Here is a 23,891-nt window from a genome sequence, read left to right as displayed (position 1 = left end):
TATAGTTAGGAATAAACTAACATTTATTCAGAAAGCTATTTTTTGGACAATTCGTTTCAGATACTTATTAGATTTGGCAAAGCCACGATTTAGTGTCGTATTTATGTAAGTGATGTTATTTCGTATGATTAACTACGAGACCCTAGACAAAAAAATGTGGTTTAGAATAAATGGTGTTGAGTTTTGATTTAGCCTTATGGAGTTTGTGCTAGTCACTAGTCTGATTTTCAAAGAGGACATATCTAACTATGTTGATTACATTGGGACGCCTCAATTGAGAGAGGCATACTTCTCGAGCATTCACAAGAAAATCTACTTATAACAGCGTGAAAGTCCCTTAGGTGATATGCATTACCAGCTTTCAAAAATAATCCTTCAATATATTTGGTTTTTTTGAATTGTGAACATATGTTACTCTTTATGTGGTAATTACAAAACCCATGATGAGCATGGGACATTAAGTTCATGATCGACATAATCATTGAATAATGGAGATAAAAAATAATGGCCAAATATAGCAAATCACCAATGCACATGTGAAGGTATATAAAAAAAAGTGTCCATGTATCTATTCCCTTTTTTATGCTTACTATCGAATGCGAGCGGGTAAATTTGATTATTACCATCCTTTGCAACAGTAATGAAAAGAGACCCGAGATATTTTCCCTTTAAGTGTGAAGCATCATTGCATATCACCAAATGATAGAATTATTAAAACCCTCTTATTGAACAACCTATACATATGAAGAAAAACTTGAACCTATTTTTCAAATCTATATCAATATGTGTCATGATGCCCAAGTTCTTAAGCTTCAAATTATGACAATACTCGTGCAATATACCAGAAACTCTTTCAAATATCCTTTAATGCATTTATTACATATATTTTGGTACGTCATGCTTGTGTGTAGGATATGTCGATTTTGTATCTATTTGTCATGTATGAAATAATTTTCTTCTATTAATAAATGTAATCAACTACAAACATTGACTTAGTATGGTCCCCAATGACTCTGCACCAATTTGTCTATGATGTGACAATATTTGATCCGTGGATAAGTGTATGTCTCGTCTACACGTCGTAAGACCCAATAGTCTCCATCTTGTTCTCTCATTGCTTATGCCTACCATTTACATTGTATATGTACGCACTTAAGCTCATACTATATATTATCAGAGTGACCAACCTTCTATCGAATTCTTGCCTCTAGGGCATATGTTCGAAATAATGGTTTCAATTTCGCCTTCAAATTATAAAAACCCGTCATTTGCAAATGATAGTCCCTTTGTGTTACGCGATTACTAATACCTACATTCTAATCATCAATAGCAGGTAGGGCTAGATTCCAATTGAGCTAGCTCGAGCTCGGCTTGGTCGAGCCTAAAACGAGTCAGCCTTAACCGAGCTCGAGCTGGAGCTGTTTGTCAGATTTTTTAATTAAAATTTTTGATACAAAACGACGTCATTTTAACCAATATGTATTAAAACGAAGTCATTTTGATAACGAAAAATGAGCCAAGCTGAATTCAAGCTTGGCTTTCATGAGCTCGAGCTCGAACTAGAGCCAAGTATATGTAAACCAAGCCAAGCTCGAGCTTGGCTTAGCTCGAATCCAGCCCTAATAACAGGCTCAGGAATCCATTGAAATATATTTGGATTATGGATGTGACTTGGATATACTCCAATATTCATAAAGTCATGACATCTCATGTTACATTTAACCCCTCATTATAAGCATGACTTTGACTTTTATCAACGTCTTGGCTCAAAACACCGTACATGTTCTCATCAAACCCCGAGAATTCATTATCATCATCATCATCATCATTATCATCATTATCCTCATTACTTTCTACTTCTTAATCCTTATCTTTGGTTTGTTGATTATCCCTTCTGTTAATTGGACTCTCAATAACATAAAGTTTTGTAGATCCTTGTGAACTTCTTGTTATAACCATAAAAACTTCACATCGTCATCGTCTACAATCTCCATTGGACCATCATCGCCTAAGGTAAATACATGTACATTTGATTGACTTTGATCGAGTCTTAGACGATAGCTTATTCTCGTAATAAATCCTTCGAAATCAATACTTGCGTCAATACACATCTCTCTCTCATTCCCACCAACATATCTTGTCACATTATTATCACCTTCAATCCATTGGCCTCCGTAGTGAATCTCAAATGTAGTTTTTTCCATCTTGATTAAAAATAAACCTAAAAACATAAAAACACTTGTGTTTAGGCAAAGTTTATGTATTATGAACAATATCTTTTAATAAACAGTAGTAGCTCAATAAAGAAAATCGTAGATTGCTCACACAAATAACCAATGCTCTGATACTAAACAGATGCGTACAACCATGCATGAGCAATAAATCCAAAAGGTGTGAGCTAGAAAATACTATTCACTCCAAATTACACTACTTTACGATTTTTTCAAATTAAGCTTCAAATGCAATACCAATGCAACTAAGCTTCATACACACGTATTTATAACATATTAAACTATCGTATCATCAAGTGATGTACAAATATTAATTAAGGCAAGACGATAAAAAATAGAAGAAAACAACAGTGGCAATTTTGTAATTTTTATGTAACTCTCTACTAAGACAGAAAACAATACACACAATAAAATAACACCAAATTGAAATAAACAAACACAAAAGATAAATCCACCAATCTTGGAACCCCACCAACACTCCTTAAACACAAGAGAATGGGATAAAAGAATTGAGTGGACTGGGAAAAAAAAAATTTAGTGGGGCCTTGGGGGCTGGCATTAACGTCAACCTATTCTTCGTCTGAAATTTTTTAAACCTAAATTTTCGTATTTTATAATCATCAATACAACATTAAACAATATTATAACAACTTTAAACAATAAAAACTATATGAGATAACAACATTAAACAATCTAACAACATGAAATCAAAACAAAATTAAATTTTATATGAAGTTATGAACATGAATCTACTATACATTATTTCATTTTCAATTGTTCATAAAGAAAACACATAACATAAGGACTTGAATCAAAACTAACCTGAATGTGGATGATTTTGCTGTAAAATCTTTGCAACAAATGTTAATTCTCTAAATAAATTTAGCAATTTTTGTCTCTCCCTCCCTTATGTCTAAGTTGAATATTTTATAATGGTTTTCTCACAGGTTTTATTGTTCAATCACATGTCTTTTCTGTTGAAGAATTGTTTTTATGCTACAGAAATTTCTTCTTCACTTAAAGGCTGAGGAAAAAGAGAGAGATGATACTCTCTCTTTTTGTATGAGTTATATGAATGAAAATATTTTGAGGACGTGAAATACTTTTATGGCATATTTGTTTAGGGTTTGAGATCAATGACATATATATATATATATATATATATATATATATATATATATATATGATTAAAAAAAAGGGGTAAAAAAGTCAATTTCCCCTCTTTAATTTTATTCGGCATCACACCGAACCAACCCTACCTTTGCCTTTAAATTATCATCAGTGTTTTAAAAAAATCTTGGAAGAAGAAGATGGATGTCGATTTGGTTAGTTTCTTGGATCCTGGAGCCTCCCTAATTATGCATAGAAAGCAATGTTAATTATGGATTAAGAATAATAATAATTATTATAGATTTAGTGGTCGGTTCGTTGGACATGGTAGTTGGCAGTTTTTTCTGGTAAGGTCAGTTGGTCCATCGTTCAATTTTATTATATATCTTTATTCTTTAGGATTTTGTTCTTTAACCAATACAGGCACTGAAACTCCATGCTTTAAGATATGAAACTTATAATTAAAGCTTAATTTGAGAATTTATTTAAACTGAAGATTAATTAGAAAGTAATAACGGTGGTTCCTTATTTTCCACGAGACTATGCCACATCCATTTTTATTAAAAATATAAAAAATTTAAAGTGGGTTCAAACATTTTTTTGTCTAGAGCAGAAAAAAGATTAAAGTTTATGATTGAATCTTAATTTTGTGAATATATTGAGAATTGGGAACCTACATGCCTTGAAAATAATTATTTTTCAAGTTTACAATAATCAAGTAATTAATTAGTTTTTATTCAGAGATCTTCTTATAGAGATTATAAATAATACATTTCATTTCCCTTGCATTAAACTTGAAAATTGTTTCTCTGTTTCTTTTATTCGAATAAAATATCAGGATCCGAACATGTAATCCTTGGTTACGATGTTATGTGAAGTTGTTAGTCTGGTTAAAAGCTTAAATTACTAGGTCAGGGATTAATATATATAGAGTAATATTATATATATTTAGTTTTAAATATTTAATTGAATGCTCAGATGATATATTATTTTATTTTTAATTTAAAATTAATTATTAATCATATAATAATATATTCTCTAGTTATTTAACTAAGTACTCAAATATAATAAAGTTTGTTTTCTTCATTTAGGTGTTACTATGGTTTTATGTTTGCATGGTTGAAGAAGAGTTTCTGAAAATAAAGTTTGTTAAGCAAACATGATAAATATTTATTTCTTTATAAAGAAATATTAGTTGTTTGATTAACACTTTCAGTAAGTTCTTCTAAGAAGCGCTTCTTAAATTACAACACAAATTTCTAGAAAAAGAAGCTATTTTAGTTAATAAATAAGTCCAACCACAAAAAACACCAGGAAACATGTACAATTGAATCGAAAGTCAAGATAATTTCTGAATTTTTAGAAGAGATTCTAACATCCTTATAAAAAAAGCTAATAAAGTGTATTAAAGGATTTTACAATGTTCGTTGTCCTGATGTTATATTTGTAATCTGAAAATGTCTCTTATCCTAATGGTGATATCCCATCTCACATAAATAATCTTCTGTTTGATGGTACATCTCATCATGACTTCAAAATCTTCTTTTGTATAGGCTTTTACTGTTTTCCAGTACAAACATGTGATTTTTAAGTTACGCTTATACTTTGATTATATGTTATAAAGAAGGTGATGACAACAACATTCATAGTGAATGTTTCGAAAGACCTCAGCCATTACAAAGTAGATGGCATGATGTCAATCTAAGATTATTGTCAACTCTGCTACTTCACCGATGTAATATTTAAGTTTTGTCAAAAACCAATATCACATTGGATGATCTTCCTTCTTTTTTTTTTTTCCATGTTGAAAACTATTGGATAAATCTGGTTATTACCATTCATGCTCATAGTTATAAATAAATGTTTCAAATATTGACCTTTAATAAAGTAGCATTAATGCAAATAACCAATCAAATATGTGGTTGAAAACCATAGATGCAACAACCCAATGCCATGAAAAAGTACTAAAAACGATGCTCCTTATCTGTTTGTATATATGTCATGGTATTTAGATTAGCACATTCTAAATTATAGTAATAATCTGGTAAGAACATAAATGACTTTTCTAGTGAATCCCTCAATGATTGTAATGTTTAGTTTCTTACCTTCAAAGCTTATGAATATGATATATTAACTTGATACTTGTCAGTGATATTGATAATAATTTCTTTAGGCTGATAAATACGATTAACCAACACGAACTCTGACTTCATTAAGTAGCCTAAATCTCGAGCCCCAACTTGCCTATGATGTGGCTTTATTTGATTTCTTGAAAATGTGTGTGTAGGATTCATAGAATGAATTCAGAATAAGTTAGTAGGTTTTAACTTCTTTCTAATAAACACCAGTCGCATTGCTGATCAACCTACTTAATCTTCCATCTCCCCATGTCTAATTGGGCTATTCTGTACTAGAATTCTTTCTTCAAAGCATATTAAGTCACTACATCTATCAAGTGTTTTTTATTATTAAAAAGGTCACCAATTTTTACAACATTCTTCTCTTACACCGATCCTGCACCACGTGATGTTGTTGTTGATGTTAAGTTGTGGAGGAAAATTGGGTATCACTTAAATGGATCAATTAAGACATTATTAAAAAATGGTTCAGCAAAATTTTTGCCATCTTGAAGAGCTTCAAGATTTGCAAGCTAGAGACTATTTCAATCATAGTTAACAAGTAATGTCTCTTCAAAGTCAACTCATCAAGAAGAACATTAACTATTTCATTCCTATCGAAGTCACCACAATTTGGAAACTTCTCTGTCTCCACAAATCCATTCTTCAATAGTATACAGTGCATTATTATGAAAATCTATAAAGTCTTTCCTATCATATTCATCTTTCAATTCACCATCATTGTTGTCACTTCTTTCTTCTCCTCATTCTACTTCAATACGGGTATTTGTAACAAAAATTGGAATACATTTTTTGAAGTATTTAGACATGTCAATAAGACTCTTGACATCTTCGCACAGTTGAATGTTGTTTTGGATTGGATCGATTCAACACTTTTCACTCAATAACTACATAAATCCCCCAAGTGTTGTTTCGCATCAAATTTTAACTACTCTTTTATGACCTCCTTTGTATTTCATGTAATACCCTCAAGTATGTTCTAGGGGCATTTATGTCTTTTGACCCTGTTTTGAGATATTTTTCATTTTAAATATATATATATATATATATATATATATATATATATATATATATATATATATATATATATATATATATATGTATAAATAACTATATATATATATATAATACAAAAAAAAAAAAGAGATAAAAAGAAAGAGATAAAGATGTATATAAAGAGAAAGAACAAGACAAAACAAAGAAACTTCAAGAATTTCCATCATCTTTCCATCCATTCCAGTAGCTACCATTCTCCATGCTAATTGCTTTTGTTTTGTGAAGATAAAGGAAAACCTTGAGGGGGTTTTGAAAGACAAAATAAGAAAAGGAAACAAAGAAGCACTTTGGAAGCTTGGTAACCAAAAGATCTCTTTCTTTTTCCCTTTTTCTATGTTTATATATATTGGATGCATGCTATATGAATATGTTAGTATGTTTTGGTGTTGATTTAAGATGATTTTGGTGATAAAGAAAACAAAACAAAGAGGAGTGAGCCAACTTACAAAGATTGGCTTGAAACGAGGTAAGGGGTATCATCCTTAATATGTTGCATGTTTTAGGCTTTTGGATCTTTAGATCTATGTTATAAATGATGATTTTGAAGTTGAAAAATGTTGTTTTGCCATTTAGAGTGTCTATGTTTGTGATTTTGTTAATGACAGAGAGTTAGATAATATTTACAGTTTTACCACTGAATTTGTCCTATGTTTTGGCTGTCTTATCTAATGAATATGAGTGCTATTATAGCTTGTTGAAAATCTCTTTGAATCCTCTTTCCAATGATATATAGCTTGTATGAATTAGAGACTATTTGGACTATTAAATTGCTTGAACAAAAATATTGTCTTACCAAATAAACAGTGAAGACAGTTTTTTGCCACTGACTTCATCCCATGTTTTGGCTGCTTTATATGATGAATCATGAGTGCTATTATAGCTTTTTGGAAAGCTCTTTGAATCATCTTTCCAATGATATATAGATTGTATGAATTAGAGATCATTTGGACTGTTAAAGATTGTATGAACCAAAAGGACTGCTTTACCAAATAAACAGTGAAGACAGTTTTTTGCCACTGATTTCATCTCACGTTTTGGTTGTCTTATCTAATGACTTATGAGTGCTATTATAGCTTTTTGGAAAGCTCTTTGAATATTCTTTTCAATGATATATAGCTTGTATGAATTAAAGACCATTTGCACTGTGAAATTGTATGAAAAATAAGGTTGTCCTACCAAATAAATAGTATTTCACAGTTTTTGGGAAAGAAAGAAAAGGAGAAAAAGGAAAGAAAGAAAGAAAGAAAGAAAGAAAGGAAAGGAAAGGAAAGAAATGAGAGAAAAAGAAAAGCAAGAAAAGGAATTTGGGGCTCAAGATTTAGGGGTCGTCCCAAGAGTATGGTCTGGTGAGTTATGAATAGATTTAGATGAAAGCCAAATTAGTAAGATGTAAGGCACGCATGTATGCTATAAACTATGAGGGGGCACTTTACACTACACCGCCCTCAATAGAGCACGTCCGCAGTAGGACATAGACCCTTAGTAGGGTCCGCTCGTAGTAGAGCTCAATTTAGATTCAGAAATGGTGTAGTAAGAGAAAGAAAGAGAGCTCGATCTTAGAAAATGCCAAATCCTTATAGTTAGCTTCCAGAAAGTATCAAATAGACACCAAATGGGACAAAGTATGACCTAAATAGTAAAGAATGAACTAGATTATCCCCTCGATTTCTTATGGAGGTTATGAATAAGGTTGAGTCCCGAGAATGAGTTAGAATAGAAAAGGAGATAATCTACTTAATTCTTTCCCCTTACTAAGTGTTCTTATCTCTCACTTTCTTTTCTTTCATGATTGCAGGTACAAGTGATCGAGGTAGTTGCGAGGCAGGGTCAGGTCAACATAGGTAGATCCGGCTGGAGCAAGTTATCTTTGGTTTATATTACATGCATACAGTCACATGTTTTTGTTGATTTTTGACCTTTTTGAGATGATGGTACAGTTGTATATGATTATTTCACGTTTTCAAATGGTTTCAAACGAGTTTTCATATGAGTATATACATCTTTTGTTTGTTTCCAAATTTTCAGTTTTCTTAGAATAATTTCTAAACATTTTTGGTGATGCGTTCCTGTTAAAATATTTAAAAAAAAATAGACGTTCCGGATATTAATTCGTAACATTTCTCCTTTGGTGGATAGTACTTCTAGAGAGGGATGTACATTTCATTATATTTTGACCATTTTGAATTCATTCTCCTTTAAAATAAATATCAATATAATCCGTCATTTTAATAATCAATCCTATAATAACTAATATTAGAAAAAAAATATTTAACAAAAAAATCCATATTAACATCCTATAAAATTCGTATCAAAATGCCCTTTAAAATTTGGCATATTTTATTTATTTTTCTAACATTTTATTTAAACCCCTTATATATTGTCAAATGTCAAAATGCCTCTACATTTTCCTATCATGCCTTTTATGACAAAATTATATGTAAGCATATAAATTATCGAAATGCCCCCTAAATTTTATCGTATCTCATTTAAAAATCTCATATTTTGTCTAATTTTAAAATGACCCATATATTTTTCTAACATTTCATTTAACACCCTTATACATTGTCTTATATTGATATACCCCTATATTTTCTTAGCATTGCATGTAACACCTTCATACATTATCTAATAGCAACATAACCCCTTATATTTTTTTATCATTTTATTTAACCCCCTCATATATTGTCGAATATCAAAATGCCCTCCATATTTTTCTAATATTCATTTTATGACACAATTTTATGTAAGTATATAAAATATATGAACTTGATTTAACAAATAAATTAAGTTTTCAGTCAAAATTCATATAAATACTTTGTTATCACAAATTGATTTTTTTTCAATTTGAACTCAAAAACACAAATTGTTTTCCTTCCAAACAAACCCACAATGTCAGATATTGAGTGAAACTGAAATTTTGAATGATATGAGAAAAATATGAGGGTGAGGGTTTATATAGAAGTAGTGAAGAGTATTTTTGTCATTATAAAATGAAAATGGCACATTTTTGCTTAAGCTCTTGAAAAAGTAGGCACTTTTGCTTATCCCCTTAAGAGGAGGGCATTTAATTTAATATGCATTCAAGCTTTAGCCTAAAAACACATTTTGACATTTAGATGACATAAATAACACTTTCTTACTTAAAATTAAATCCTGTTAATTAAAAAAAAATTCTAACATAGTTTTAGGGAGTAAAATTATCATTTTATTTATACTATTTTATTTTTCAAAATTTTCATATAACTTCAAATCTAAAAAACAAAATTGGATAAGGGAGTCAGTGACTTATAATTGTATATTTGAGGTTACATATAATTTTTTAAAATATTAGGGTTGTTAATACTTTTTTGACAAGAGTGCTTTGAAAATTTGTTAAATCTCATTGTACCATTTGATAGTTTAAAAAATGATAGTTACACCCTCAATGAACACAACAAATTAGGGTTGTAAATATTATATTATAAACTATTGGGATCATAAAGTATTTTCAAAATAGATGGGATGAATATGATAATTTTTGAAATAAGAAAAGGGAAAATATCCATATTATGTAAATGTATTGGGCCTATAACTGTGAAAATTGAAACTCATATTACACAAAACCAATTTGATTGTGTTAAAGTCCAACTAACACACTTACATATCACTCACTAATATTATTTTTATTTGATGTGATACTCTTTAGTCTTTAACACCCTATCTCAAATGCAACCATCATAAGTTGTTAGGTCTACCATTTTGTTAGGTGTGTTACCACTTGGTATCCAAGATGAAATTAAACTGTTAGGCCCACTCATTTGGTTTTAGGTTTGTGATGTATACGCGGCTCCATCATCATTTTTGGGATCCAAGTCATCCTCAAGTCTCCATGCAACCTTTGAAGCTAAGAAGAAAGGAGTTCTAGCAAATCTCAAGCCCAAGGAAGCATTGCACCTTCAATTTTGGCCCAAAAACAACTTTTGGGTATAGTCTTATCACATCCACCCAAGGTCCAAATGAATAGCTTGCTCCAATTGATCCAAAAGTGTAACTTTGGAAGTCCATCAATAGCCCAAACGTCCAAGCATCATTTTGAGAAGCCCAAAATTGGTTTTTAGTTACATTGGAACTAAATTAGAATTTGGTTGTTTTAGTTAGGAAACATCATTCCTAAAGTTAAAGAAAAAAACAACTAACTTTTGTCTTTAGTTAATGACTATGTATGAGTTTGGTTTAGAATGAATAGTTTAGCTTAATTCATGTCATTTTTAGTTGACTTTTATGAAAAATATTGTATCATTGTCATCCATGCCTCCTATATAAAGGGGTGGATCTTCATTTGTAAGGGGTTGGTTAGCATTTTGAATGAAAATTTGAAGAAAAGCTTTGTTGGTTTTTATCTCATTTCTTTTATTCAATCATTCTTGGTGGAAGATTGGTGGTGGAACTTTCCTTTATGCCTTGGTTACATTTTATGTTTCCCTTGAAATCCAAAGTGTGAAGACTTGAATGTGTGTTGTATGTCTCGAATTACTGTTTACAGCGTGTGCTTTTACAATTTCCAGTTTTTGCTAGCAAACTTTGAAGCTAGTTTTGAATGTCTTGTTAATTGAGTTGTGGTTGACATTATATACCGTTAGAAAGCTCTTTGAATGTTTTTTTCTAATGGTATATAATTTGCAAGATTCGGAGGTCATTTGATTGGTTAAAATTGAGAGACAAATTGCTGCTGTACCAAATAAATAATAATTTTCATAATTGAGTTTGTGTGTTATTGCATTGTCTTGATAGAAATGCACTAGTTTGTCATTTGGTAAGGTGTGTTATTACTTGTTATCTAGGATCACTTTACATTGTTAGGCTTACTCATTTGGTTTTGGGCTTTGATACCATATAGAAATATATTGTATCTATAAATGTGGAGTGAAAACCCATATTACATAAAATCAATTAGCTTGTATTAAGATTCAATCTACTACATTTATATTGTTTTTGTTTGATGTGAGACTCTTTAGTCTCCAACAATATGCCCCCTGAAAGTTTTTGAAATTGTTTTTACATCTCAAAAATATTGTTCATAAACCAATCCACAAGAGTTTTCATTGTAATATTTCAAACCTTGGGGTTTACAATAGTGAGATTGTGGCAGTGGTGAAAAAGCAATCTTGACATTAGGGTTTCAAAAAATTTCAAGGATAAGTGATTTGTAAGTTTTAAATTTTTTTTAGGGCTAAATTGTTATGTTTAAAACATTAGGTTATGAAATGTAAACCAATTATTTTGTTTTTGTTTTTTCAAAATTTATAGATAGTGAAATTGCCATTTTACCCTTACATAGAGTTTTTTTTTTTTTTTTTGCATAAGAGTGTGATTTTTTAAAGAAGTTAGGCTAGGATATGTAAACCAATTATTTTGTAATTTTTTTTCAAAATTTATGAATAATCAAATTACTATTTTGCTCTTACACTATTTATTTATTTATTTTTAAATAGAGTTTGATTTTGTATTAAAAAAATGTTATTTATTCCAAATCTTGGCTGCGAAAATGTACTTTACTCTATTTTACTTTGATTTAATGTTTTAAGAATCACACCTTATTATGAGAATCTAGATCTAGGGTTTGAATATTCAGAGAAAAATCGAGAGAGAAATGTGTTGAGAAAGATTTTTGATTGATTGAGAAATTACGAAGTTTGTCCCTCTTTTATACGAGAAGGGAATGGAAACCATTTGTTGACTAACGGTAGCTAACGGGATCTGGTTACATTTGCTTCATTTCCTAACATTGCAACTTAATAAAGACTCAAGTTTGATCTTTGAGCTTTCGTTAAATTTTTCCCGATTGAAGAAACCAAGAAAAATAAAAGAAGCAATCCTTACCAACAAGCAACAACTTAACAAAAATCAAGTATTAGTTTTAATAGTCAAACATATATGCATGCATACACACACATATACAAACATACATACATATTTTTCATGAAGTAAAACAAATTTCCTTGGTTGTATTATAAGAATTCACTTATTTTGTAAGTTACATGTATCCGATGACATTCATCTTACTGGTTGATGATGGTATTAATCCTGATTAACTTCCAACATCGTCGAAATGGTAAGAGTTTGCTCTTTAATTAATTTTGTATTTTTGTATTTTTAATATTGAAAATGATCGGGAAAAAGAAATGAAAACTCATTCTACATTTTCGAATGAAACATAAAGAATGAAATGAAAAATCCAAAGTTATGATCAATTCTAGCCCACAAAGCTACTTAAAATTATAAATTATTTTTTTCCCCTTTGTGTCAATTGTTTGTTCTCATTTGTGATTTTCTATTAAAAATCTTAACTTAAAATTAAAATTTAATTTTTAAACTAAGTAAAAGTATAAATCACAAAATAAAATTTAAAAAATTTTAATATATATATAAAGGACTCTGCAGTCTCTCACCTAACCTTCCTTTCCTATGTTTTCCCGATGGAAAACATTAAAAATGATAATGATTATGTATTATTTTCATTCACATGTAAATAATAATAATAACAAAAGTGATTCATTCATATTACCCTATATTCTCTGTTTATTCAATTGGAGATAACAAAATCTTAAACATCATCAATTGAATCTTCTACATCAACATCAATTCAATTATACAGTGAAATCCAAATGAATACTAACCATGTACATGCAAAGTCAGTACTTATTTTGAGATTTCCCAAGAGGGAAATATTATATTATATATTTAGTCATACTTGGGGAAATATTGTAATAAAATAACGACAAAATTATATGACTATGACACCTTTAATGGGGTTGAAAGATTCTTCAAGATCATCACACAGCTGATGAGGATAAGGGTTATTTTGTTGGCATAATTAAGAACATGAAACAGTAATCCTTACATGTAATTAATCTAAACAAGTAATAGACTTTGCACAAAGTCAAATAATAAAAGAAATAAAGGTTAGATTTTAATAAGAAATTATTACCGCATAACAAGTCGGAGTAATAAGTTTTAAGAACATTTTTCCTTTTATCCCAATTCGTTAAATTTTAAGATTTCTGATACTTTCATTGAATTATTGATGAGTTATCTTTTTAATTATATTCAAACTGTGTTAAAGATAGTATTTGAAGTGAAAAATGCTCAAAGGGATTATTTTACTAAAAATATGGGGACTTTGATGGTTTTGGAAAAACTTTATCACACTTGGAATGAAACATCTCATAAAAGGGTCTGAGAAATTAACCTTTTGTAAATTCAACTTTTGGATCTAAACCTAAGTCAGTCAGTTACTTCTTTTGTTTAAGCACTCATCTATACATACTTTCAAAGCAGAACTATAACTTTTGAACATCATCGTGGAAGGCACAATTTTTTCGATTTTACAGATAGGGCAGGAAGCAGAGAAAAATAGCTAAGTCTGCAATTTATTCACATTTTAACTTCCACAGGATTCTTACAAAAGAGCTGAAACACCTTGAATCTTACCGGTAGCAAACCATGACAAACATATAATTATAAGACTTACCTAGTGCACACACTGCTTCATTCAAAAATCTACATCGCCAACTTATTATCGCAAACTTATCATTGCAGGCCAAGGATTCACTCCTGATGCTGGTAATGCAGGCCGTGCAATGGGGGCCCGCCTCACCACAGAGAATGCTTCGTTGAGACGAGCAGCACGACTCATAAACTGAGATACCTTCTGCAGACATTGGTGAGAAATTGAGCATGGTTGAAATATAAATGTTTAACTTTTGCAAGACATTTTGAAAAGAAAACACATACTATAGTCTGAATTAAGTATATTAAAATTGAAAAAGCAAAACAAATGCGATAACAGACCTTATCATCAAGAGTAACCTTGAGCTGCAAGCCCTTGCTCTTCCTCTTCATCTTATACAACCTTCTTCCCAACATAACCACTCCCAGCATAGCTGCAGCCACAGATAATGACCAAACAGGATTAACCTTCAAAACACAATACTTCAACAACTCAAAAGGAACCTTCCACCAAGCTATTCTCCCCTTCTCTTCTACACCAACTGCCTGCACTTCAGTCTTCACTTCCTTAATCACAACACCGGAATTCATGTCATTTTCACCGTCAGACTGACCACAAGCCTCAGACTCAACCCCTTCTTCCACATGATAACCAAAATCCATCTCCTCCTCCTTCTCAACACCCTCAAAACTCCTCAAAACCAATCCCTTGCCACCGGAATCAGACCAAAAACTTCCCAAATTCTTATCTTGCAATTGACTCTCTCCAAACCCTTCAGAACACACCTCCCCTTTCAACTTTTCATCCAATCCTAATTCATTTCTCGCATCTAAATCAACCAATCCCGCATGAATTTTCCCATTTTCAACCAAACCTATCTCGTTTTTCCCCTCCAAATCACCAAATTTATGTTCATCGGATCGTTCACTCCCCGTATCTGACCAAAACTCCCTCGAATTGTTACTCTGAAACCGAGTCTCCAACCCGGGATCAATCCAACTCGGATTATCCGACTCAACAGAACCCTCTTCGCTCGCATCAAGAAGGCTCGATTTTGCATACCGATTTTCATTTTCAAGCGAAAAATAATCCGATCTTATCATACCACCGGAATAATCCCCTTCAATTTCATCCATTTTCCTCGAATTATCAACCGAATTTTCCGGGTTAACAACAATATCAGAATCAGAACTCGGTAAAAGCTCCCAATCTTGAAAATTTTCCCCTTCGCCTCCTGATTTTGACGATGAATCTCCTCCTTCCATGCTTAATATATTCAAATTAAAACAAAAAAATCAGAAACCCCGAACCTAATCCGAGAGCTAAAGCCGAAAGGGTATTTTGCGATTGAGGGCAAGGATTGGAGGTAGGGAAAGTTAATAGTAGTGTGCAAGGATGGAGAAAGAATCGGCTAGAGTTCAGATCACGTTTATGTCGTGCAATCTGAACCGTTGAATGAAATAGATAAGGAGCTGACGGATGTGATTGTGAGGGTTCCAATGGCGGTAAAATTCAAGGAATTGGAAATTATTAGATGAGATTATTTGGACAAGATAAAACATCGGAGTTATTAATTTTATTTTTTATCTTTTATTATATAATTTTATAATAATAAAAGTTTCTATTGGATGATGCAATCAATTATATAGAAATTCAGAATTTAAATTTAAATATTAAAAATTTCAATTAATAATATTATTAAATAGATAAAACTATTTGAATGTATCATCATCTAATTAAATAATTTTAAATTATAGATAAAATAATATATAATAATATAATGATATACTAAAAAAATATACATTTTAACATTATTTTTATTGAATTATCAAATTAATATATAAATATCTATTGAAGCAAAATGTTTAAAAAAAAACTATTAATTTGCCATAAATAAAAAAGAATAACTAAAAAGGAGCACAAATTTTTATTATTTCAAAAAATATAATTAAAATTTGATTGACATATATTTCAATTTGAAGGTTTGACAAATTTAATGGTAGTAATGGAAAATCATGATGAATAATTAGAGTAATTTATATAGGAATTTTATTTTATCTTATTTACACTTCTTTAATGATTTTAAAACCAATCAAGGCCCTTGAATGTATTATTAACCAAACACCCATGCCCTTAACATCTAACATTTGACAGCTTTAGAGTACGTTTGGTTTAAGACTACCTTAAAAGTAAATTCTCTAAAAAATTATTAAATATAAATTTTTACCATTTTTTATAAAATTTAATAAAAATTGATAGATTTAAATAATTATTATAATTTATTAAGGTAAATAAAAATATATTAATATATTATTTTATTTAAATATATTTATATATAATTATTTTAAAATATTTTTTATATTAATTAAAAATAAAGTTATTTTTATTAAAAATTTTCTTAATAATTTTTAAATATTTAAATTATCACTTATAAAAAAACACTTACTCCGAAGTTGTATGATGAATGGAGAATAAATGTTGCTTTGACTTTTGTAAGTTTGGTGCAGTGGGATTTGACATTTGAGGAGCATAAAAACCGGTGGAAGATTCAATGTAAGGACAAGTGTAAAGGGCAAAAAGCACAAAAACATTTATTGCTATTAACACTGATTTTTTTTCCTCCGCAAAGTTTGGCTTAAAAACGCTTTTTCACCCACTGAATGTGTAAATCACACTTTCGCACGGAAACATAACTTGGTTAACGTTAAATTAATTGTAAAAGGGTATAATAGTCATTTTTATTTTCTAAATTTAAAAAATTTAAAAAGAGAAAAAAGAAAGATTGGAGTCGCCCAACTCTCCCTCCAAACCATTTAACAAGGGGTCTCTTATTTTTGCTATATGGTATCTTCCAATTCACATGGTTATTATTCGAGATGCATAAGTCGAAGCCTCCAAGGTGTCGAGACAAGTGACTAGACAACATTTTAGATGTTTCCAAATATAATATTCACCAACAAAAGTAGAAAAGCTCCCCAAAAGGATAATATGTGCTAAAATGGGGATTTGTCTACAATCTTCTATAAATATTTTCTTATTTTGCATTTATGATAATAACATAATAATGTTTTCATCTTTCTAATTAAGATATATTTTAATCGTGAAAGTATTTCTTTTTAGTCCAATTAAAATAGGAACATACAGTTAGGATCTTATTAGGTACAAAAATCCTAAATTCTTATAATGTGAGTGTAATTTCTGCTCAATAGTCTTATATATATATATATATATATATATATATATATATATATATATATATATATATGGGAGAGTGCAAGATAAAAAAAAGGCTCACACGAAGGCACCAATACCTTAAAAACACTTTGCCATAGTGCATTTTTCAATATAAATATCAGCCATTAACTAAGATATGAGCATTCACACCATCAAGTCAAACCACGTTAAAAATCTTACATTATACTTCTTGTCATTTTCCTTATTTTTATTTGTTTTATATCACATTGTAGCATACACATCATAATCTCTTTAAATTTTAATACTTACTATCTTGGCTTATTTTGCACATGGCTCAAAATTAAGTACATGACAATAAATCACATCAATAATCTTCAATTCCAATTCTTCCACTACTTGGATGTGGCATCCACCCTGTTTGTTTGTTTTCTTTTTTATAGGTACGCAACCTCATCTACCCTGCTTGTTACCTATTGAGAAAAAATTAGTTTAATAAGGAAATTGAGTTTGTGATGTTTATTGTAAAGAGAAATGGCAATATAGTTTTTTAAGGTAATTATATGGCAATACAGTTGAGAGAGACAATAACTCGTTAAATGGGTAAGTAGGAGCAACATATTTGTTACCTAGGTTGCTAATGGCGAGGTTGTCACTATTACTAATTGTTGGGGTTGGTGTCTTAGTGTCAATCCCTATGGTGATACAAATGTTTTTAATAAAGGTCATGTTTATGGTTTATTATGGTTTACTTTATTATTCATTCATATTAATGTTTCACATAATATATTTGTACGAATAATATATCATTAGAATGGTATAATCGTGATAAGGGAATCAAACGACTTATTGTGGGAACTCTATGAATATATCAAATAATTATTCTAAAAACATCTGTAATCTCAATATTACTTTGACTAAGGATACAAGTAATAGTGATGAGATTGTCATAGTATTAAATAACCATATCAAGATTTATATGAAGACTATGGTAAATCAATAGAAGATTCATCACTCAACAAGCACAAAAGATGATATCTTAAATGAAAATATTGAAAGATACTGATGACCACTTGAATTTGTGGCCACATTGGGATTAGGTCGAAGCCTTGTCCAAGTCATTAGGTCATTGACGTGTATTAGTTCATATATTTTGATGATGATCCCAATGCATTTAGATTAGGATGAAATCGAGAATGGACTAACCTTGTCCAATAGGACTAAATCAACATAGTTGATTTTTTCTTTGACCATAATATCTTTGATGGTGAGTTCAATACAGATAAAGTTGTATCCAAATTTGGATAAATCCTAGATTGTATGGATAAGGATTAAGCATGAACGACAATTCATGTCCCAATGAATGATTGTTCTTGGTGTTCTTTATAAACAAGAATGTATTTCACAATTTCAAAAGCCACTTTTTGAAAACCCTAGCCGATGAACTTTATACCAAGGTGTTGCCTCATTGTGGGTTGAAAAGCGTTCTTATAACTGCATAAAAATATGAAAGAGCCATCAAACACAGTTATAAAGTTCTTAAACACCCTATGTATTGTACTTGTCATGTTTCATGAATTTACCTTCCCTAAAACGTGATCAATGGGTTATTTAAGTTTTTGTTTGATTATAAATTGTATATTTTGTTACCCAACTAGTTTTCGATGACCCAAAAAACCCTTCACCAATGTCATACGTTTCCTCGAGAGTACTTTACTAGTTTTTGGTGACTTTAAATTTCAACTCGATTCACTGTCTACATATCATTTATGCCCAATCATTTCGAAGAACACTTGCTCCCTTCTTGTTATGATTGTTGGCACAGAGTTAGTCGAGGCTTCTTCACCTAATTTATGATAAAAACTCCTCCTCCCTCTCACAAAATTAACCATTACCAAACACTCAACACACATTTCCTTGAATGATGAATGACCAAGTCATTGACTCTTGTCTTATAGGCTTTAACAAACTTAAAAGAACAAAAGGATTAGTATCAAAATCAAATCAAATCCATAGGCAAACACCTCTAAGAAGTTGTAGGTGACAAAAAGATTGGGCAGAGTGTAAAAGGCAAGATATGTAACAAAGGAAGAGTCTTAAAGGTAGAGGGTGCCAAGGGAGACAAAGAACAAGAGGTTGTAGAGGTGAATGGTGTTGTCTGTAGAGCCTGAGGCATCGACATTGCATTTCTTCACTTACATGATATTGCTATATTAGAATCACTTCAGTCAAGTTGCAATATCGACTTCTAGATTCACAATCGCTCTATAGTTGTTGGCAAATTTTGGTGTGATTCAAACCTTGATTTGTGGTAGCCATAATTTTCATTGTTTTTTATTCTCAATTTCAAACCATCTTGTTCAAATTACATGAGGGTAAAATAAAAAAATAACTAATTAATATGAGTATTTCAATTATTTTCCATGTCTAAAAATAATTAATAACAAAATTAAAATAAATAAAAGTAATATGATAATTTTAGTTAATATCCGAGTCCACTTTCCCTAATGGAGTTAATTTTGGATGGAAATTTGTGATTTATATATTTAATAGGTGAAAATTGATTTTACATATTACAAAATGCATTCTTTTTTTGGTGATTATTTTTCTTGATAATTCACTTCAATGCATCGTCGATTTCACCATTGACACCCTCTCCCTCTAGTGGTTTTTTGATGCGAAAATCACCCAAAATATGATCAAAATGATCAGATGATATTGCATAGATTTATGTGTCAATTGATGCATAGATTGGTTAGATGATGTTCAGATCTCTATGATCCATAGAAAATGGTTGAAAGATTTATTGCATAGATTTTGCGACAGATTTGTGGGTTGTCAACACATAGATCTGTGTGACATCATCCAACAATTTCAATCGAATTTTGGGTAGTTTTTGTGACGAGAAACCATTAGGGAAGGAGAGGGTGCTAGTGGTAGGATTGATGATTCACCATAGTAAATTGTTGGGAAGAATGGTTGCTATAAAAAGAGAATGCATTTTTTTGTGTGTAAATGCAATGTTTTTTAATTTTGAGAGGTAAGGGTGTGTACGGTCCGGTTTGGTGCGGTTTACAATATTTTTCAACTCAAATTGAAAAAAAACGGTTTGAAAAATTTCAAACCAAACCAAACCATTTTAAATTACAAACTAAACTGAAAATATACAGTTTGATGTGATTCGGTTTACGGTTCAAACCGAATAAAAAGTATTCACTTTCAATTTTTCAAATTCAAGAAAAAATAAATGAATAATAACCATGATTAAAAGACATAATTAGTGAAAAATCATCATTGATGTTTTCCATATGTGAAATTTAATAAAATTATAATAATACTATCATAAACATAACATGTTTAATTTATAGTAATAGCATCATAAACACAAACCTAAAACAAAGCACATTCAACATATGGCCAAGAAAAAAAAACTTTTTAATTTCCAAAAAAAAAAACTTGCATATACAAGTAGCACCACTTCCAGATAACATAACTATGGACACATTTAAAAATGATACAAGAATCTCCACATAGAAAGTAAAGAAACAAGTAGCACCACTTCCGAACTCATCATTGATGTCTTCCATCTACAAAATTTAATAAACTATACATTAGATAATATCATACTAACATTAATTAAAGAGATTAACCTTAAATTAATTAATAAATTGAACCCATTTGCCTTTAAATTTTACCATTTGATTAATTAACACAAACTATTTACTTTCCTATACTATACATTAGATAATATTGTACTAATATTAATTAAAGAGATTACCCTTAAATTAATTAAATTGAACCATTTACCCTTAGATTTTACCATTTAATTAATTAAACCATTTGATTAATTAACACAAACTATTTACTTTTCTATATTATACATTAGATAATAGTAAATTAATATTAATTAAAGAGATTACCTTAAATTAATTAAATTGAACCCATTTACCCTTAGATTTTATCATTTAATTAATTAAATCATTTGATTAATTAACACAAACTATTTACTTTTTTATACTTATATTAATGCAATATATTCATACAACTTTAAGTTTTAATATTGTAAATTAAGATCAGTTGATAATAATTTAGCCAAATCTCCAGATAAAAATGTAATATTAATATATTACTTTAATGTGTAGTAAACACGTCTAAAATTTATTGAAAAATATAACCTATTAATGAAAATAAGGAATATGATGATTAAGCCAAAATAGATAACAATATGAACAAGAATAGATGCATCATTGGGTTCTAAAGTAAATTGATGACTTACCGGCGACCATGATGAGTTGACTGGTGCTTCAGATGAGAACTTAGACCAAAAAGATGTTGATGGCGCTATGGTTCCTTTTTGCTGAGAAAGAATCACAAAAATTTAAAGTGTGCTGCGGTGTTGAACGCAAGAAGGGGAGAAAGAAATTTTCGTGGAAAAAAAGTGAGGTATTAGGTGCCGAATATGTTTTATTTTAAGAAATAGATTACTGCATTATAGATTACTGCATTATATATATATATATATATTAATTAGTGGTGGTTGTATATATTTATAAAATACTGTATTAGTTGTTATGTGTATTTATGAGTGTTTGTTGTTCTTTGTATGTATGCATATATGAATTGCTAACTGCTGTGTCGGTTGTTGTGTAAATATATATATATATATATATATATACGGTTTACAGTATGGTTTGGTTTGAAAGCAGTTCAAACTGTAAACCGTAAACCTTTTTTTTAAAATTTTTCAATCCAAACCAAACCAAACCGTAATTTTCAAATGGTTCGATCCGGTTTTACGGTTTGAACCAAATTATGCACACCCCTATAGTAAAGTGAAAAAATAATTTTTTAAAACTAAGTTAAGGGAAATTTATCAAATTTCAAAATTATGGTAAAAAAGAAAATATTTTTTTAAATAAAATTATTAAATGATATTTTTTCCCATCACACTAACAAAAAAATTTAACAAAAGTTAGACAATGGGTGAGTATTTATGTTTTCAAAACTTAATAGATTGAAGTTAGGAATGGACTAGATCTTAGGTCGGAATAAGTCTTTTGACCTATATTATATTATCCTTCTTAACAAAATAAAAATATTTTGCCAAAGTAATGTGTTATTATTGTTATAATTTATAAATTTTGTAACTTGAAACTTCTAAAAATATTTAAAGATGATTTATCAGTTTGACCAAATTAGACTGGATTCCTTCATTACCAAAATAAATAAATATGTAAATATGGTTTTATTATAAAACTAAAAAAGAATTAATATTACTACTTACTCAAAGCATTATCATTTAATTTATATTTTTTAATTGTATAAAAATAAAAGAAAAACTCTCAAATACATCCAAATGTATTAATTCAAAAGCTTGAAAGTTATGGTATGTCTTGATTTTTTAAGTTTAAACTAGCAACTAGCTTTTTTGCTTAACAAAATGTTATATTAGAACCAAAGTAGTGATGGTTGACAATCGGATGCCCCACTAAAGAATTTTATCTCATGAAACATGTAAATACTTGACAAAAAGAGTGTGAAATTGACCCTAAGAGTTAGCAAAGAAAAACAGAGAAAATATGAATACATGAAAAGGGGAGGGTAAAGTGAAGAGGTTGCACCTAACAAAAGTTGGTCAGATACTAATGGCTTTTATTGTGTACAAGATCAAACGGTATTGCATATTTTCAACTTTATACCTAAGGCTTTGGTTGAATGGAAATGGGGTTGGGCCAACTCAAATGGTTTGTAAGCTTTTGTTTGCCTAATTATCATTCATGACGACTCACCTAACAATTTCTATTTCTTTTTGTTGTTTGTTTCAAAGAAATAACATTGCGACCAGAAAGAAAGTACTACACCAAGTCCATATCAATCTTTATAGCATTTGGATTAACAAAATGGGAGAGGGGGAATGCTAATTTGGATGAAATGATGACATTTTATCTTTTAATTTAGAAAAATTAATTTCATTCATTTGTTAAAAATATTATTGAATAAACCATAAAAAAAAAAACCAGATATATATATTATTCAAATATAAAATATGGTTGAAAAAGAAAAATGGAGAAAATATGAATAAATGAAAAGGTAGGGAAAAACAAAAAAAAGGTAAAATGAAGAGGTTGCAGTTGCACCTAATAAAAGTTGGTCAGATACTAATGGCTTTGTTGTGCACAAGATGAAACAGTATTGCATATTTTCATCTTTATATTTAAGGCATCGCTTTAATGGAAATTGAGTTGGGCCAACTCTATGGTTTGACAATTTGAGGCAAATCTTTTGCCGTATAATCAATCATTCATGATGACTTACCTAATAATTTGTACTTTTTTTGTTTTTTTTGTTTTTTTTGGGTTGCTTGTTTCAAAGAAATTGCAACCAATTCATTAATTCCCATCTAAATTTTGGTGAATTAATAAATTTTTATATAATTTTTCACATTTGTAATATGAAAATTTTAATTTTCATCCAGTTTATTAAATTTATTAATAAAAAAAATTGTTTTTATATAAATTTGATGAAAAAACACAAATACTCTCTATCTATCTTTATTGAAGCAAAATCATTATAAAATTTATATTTTTTATATAAAAATTAAGCCTAAAATTTATAAATTTTTATAAGAATTAAGCATAAAAATTATAAAAGGTTTATGGTTATGAAAATTAAAAG

The 23,891-nt window shown here is 29.6% G+C and overlaps 1 protein-coding gene across 1 annotated transcript; it reads right to left on the bottom strand.

Annotated features, from left to right (window-relative positions):
- Positions 1-13,928: 13,928 nt before the first annotated feature.
- On the bottom strand, positions 13,929-15,422 carry LOC123203614. The gene is made up of 2 exons (XM_044620052.1): positions 14,366-15,422; positions 13,929-14,225 (listed from the first exon to the last, which is right to left on the bottom strand). The coding sequence occupies exons 1-2, from the start codon at positions 15,287-15,289 to the stop codon at positions 14,091-14,093; spliced, it is 1,059 nt and encodes a 352-aa protein (XP_044475987.1). The 5' UTR covers positions 15,290-15,422; the 3' UTR covers positions 13,929-14,090.
- Between the last annotated feature and the right edge of the window lie 8,469 nt (positions 15,423-23,891).

The sequence above is a fragment of the Mangifera indica genome, chromosome 19 (assembly GCF_011075055.1).
Source record: "Mangifera indica cultivar Alphonso chromosome 19, CATAS_Mindica_2.1, whole genome shotgun sequence".
Lineage (NCBI taxonomy): Eukaryota > Viridiplantae > Streptophyta > Magnoliopsida > Sapindales > Anacardiaceae > Mangifera > Mangifera indica.
The sequence above is the reverse complement of the archived record's forward strand: the minus strand, read 5'-3'. Positions and strand labels throughout refer to the sequence as shown.

Excerpts from the sequence above, each read along its gene's own strand:
- LOC123203614 (XM_044620052.1), bottom strand. The coding sequence starts at position 15,289 with ATGGAAGGAGGAGATTCATCGTCAAAATCAGGAGGCGAAGGGGAAAAT. Across the intron at positions 14,226-14,365 it reads AGGTTACTCTTGATGATAAG|AAGGTATCTCAGTTTATGAG; the intron begins GTCTGTTATCGC and ends CAATGTCTGCAG.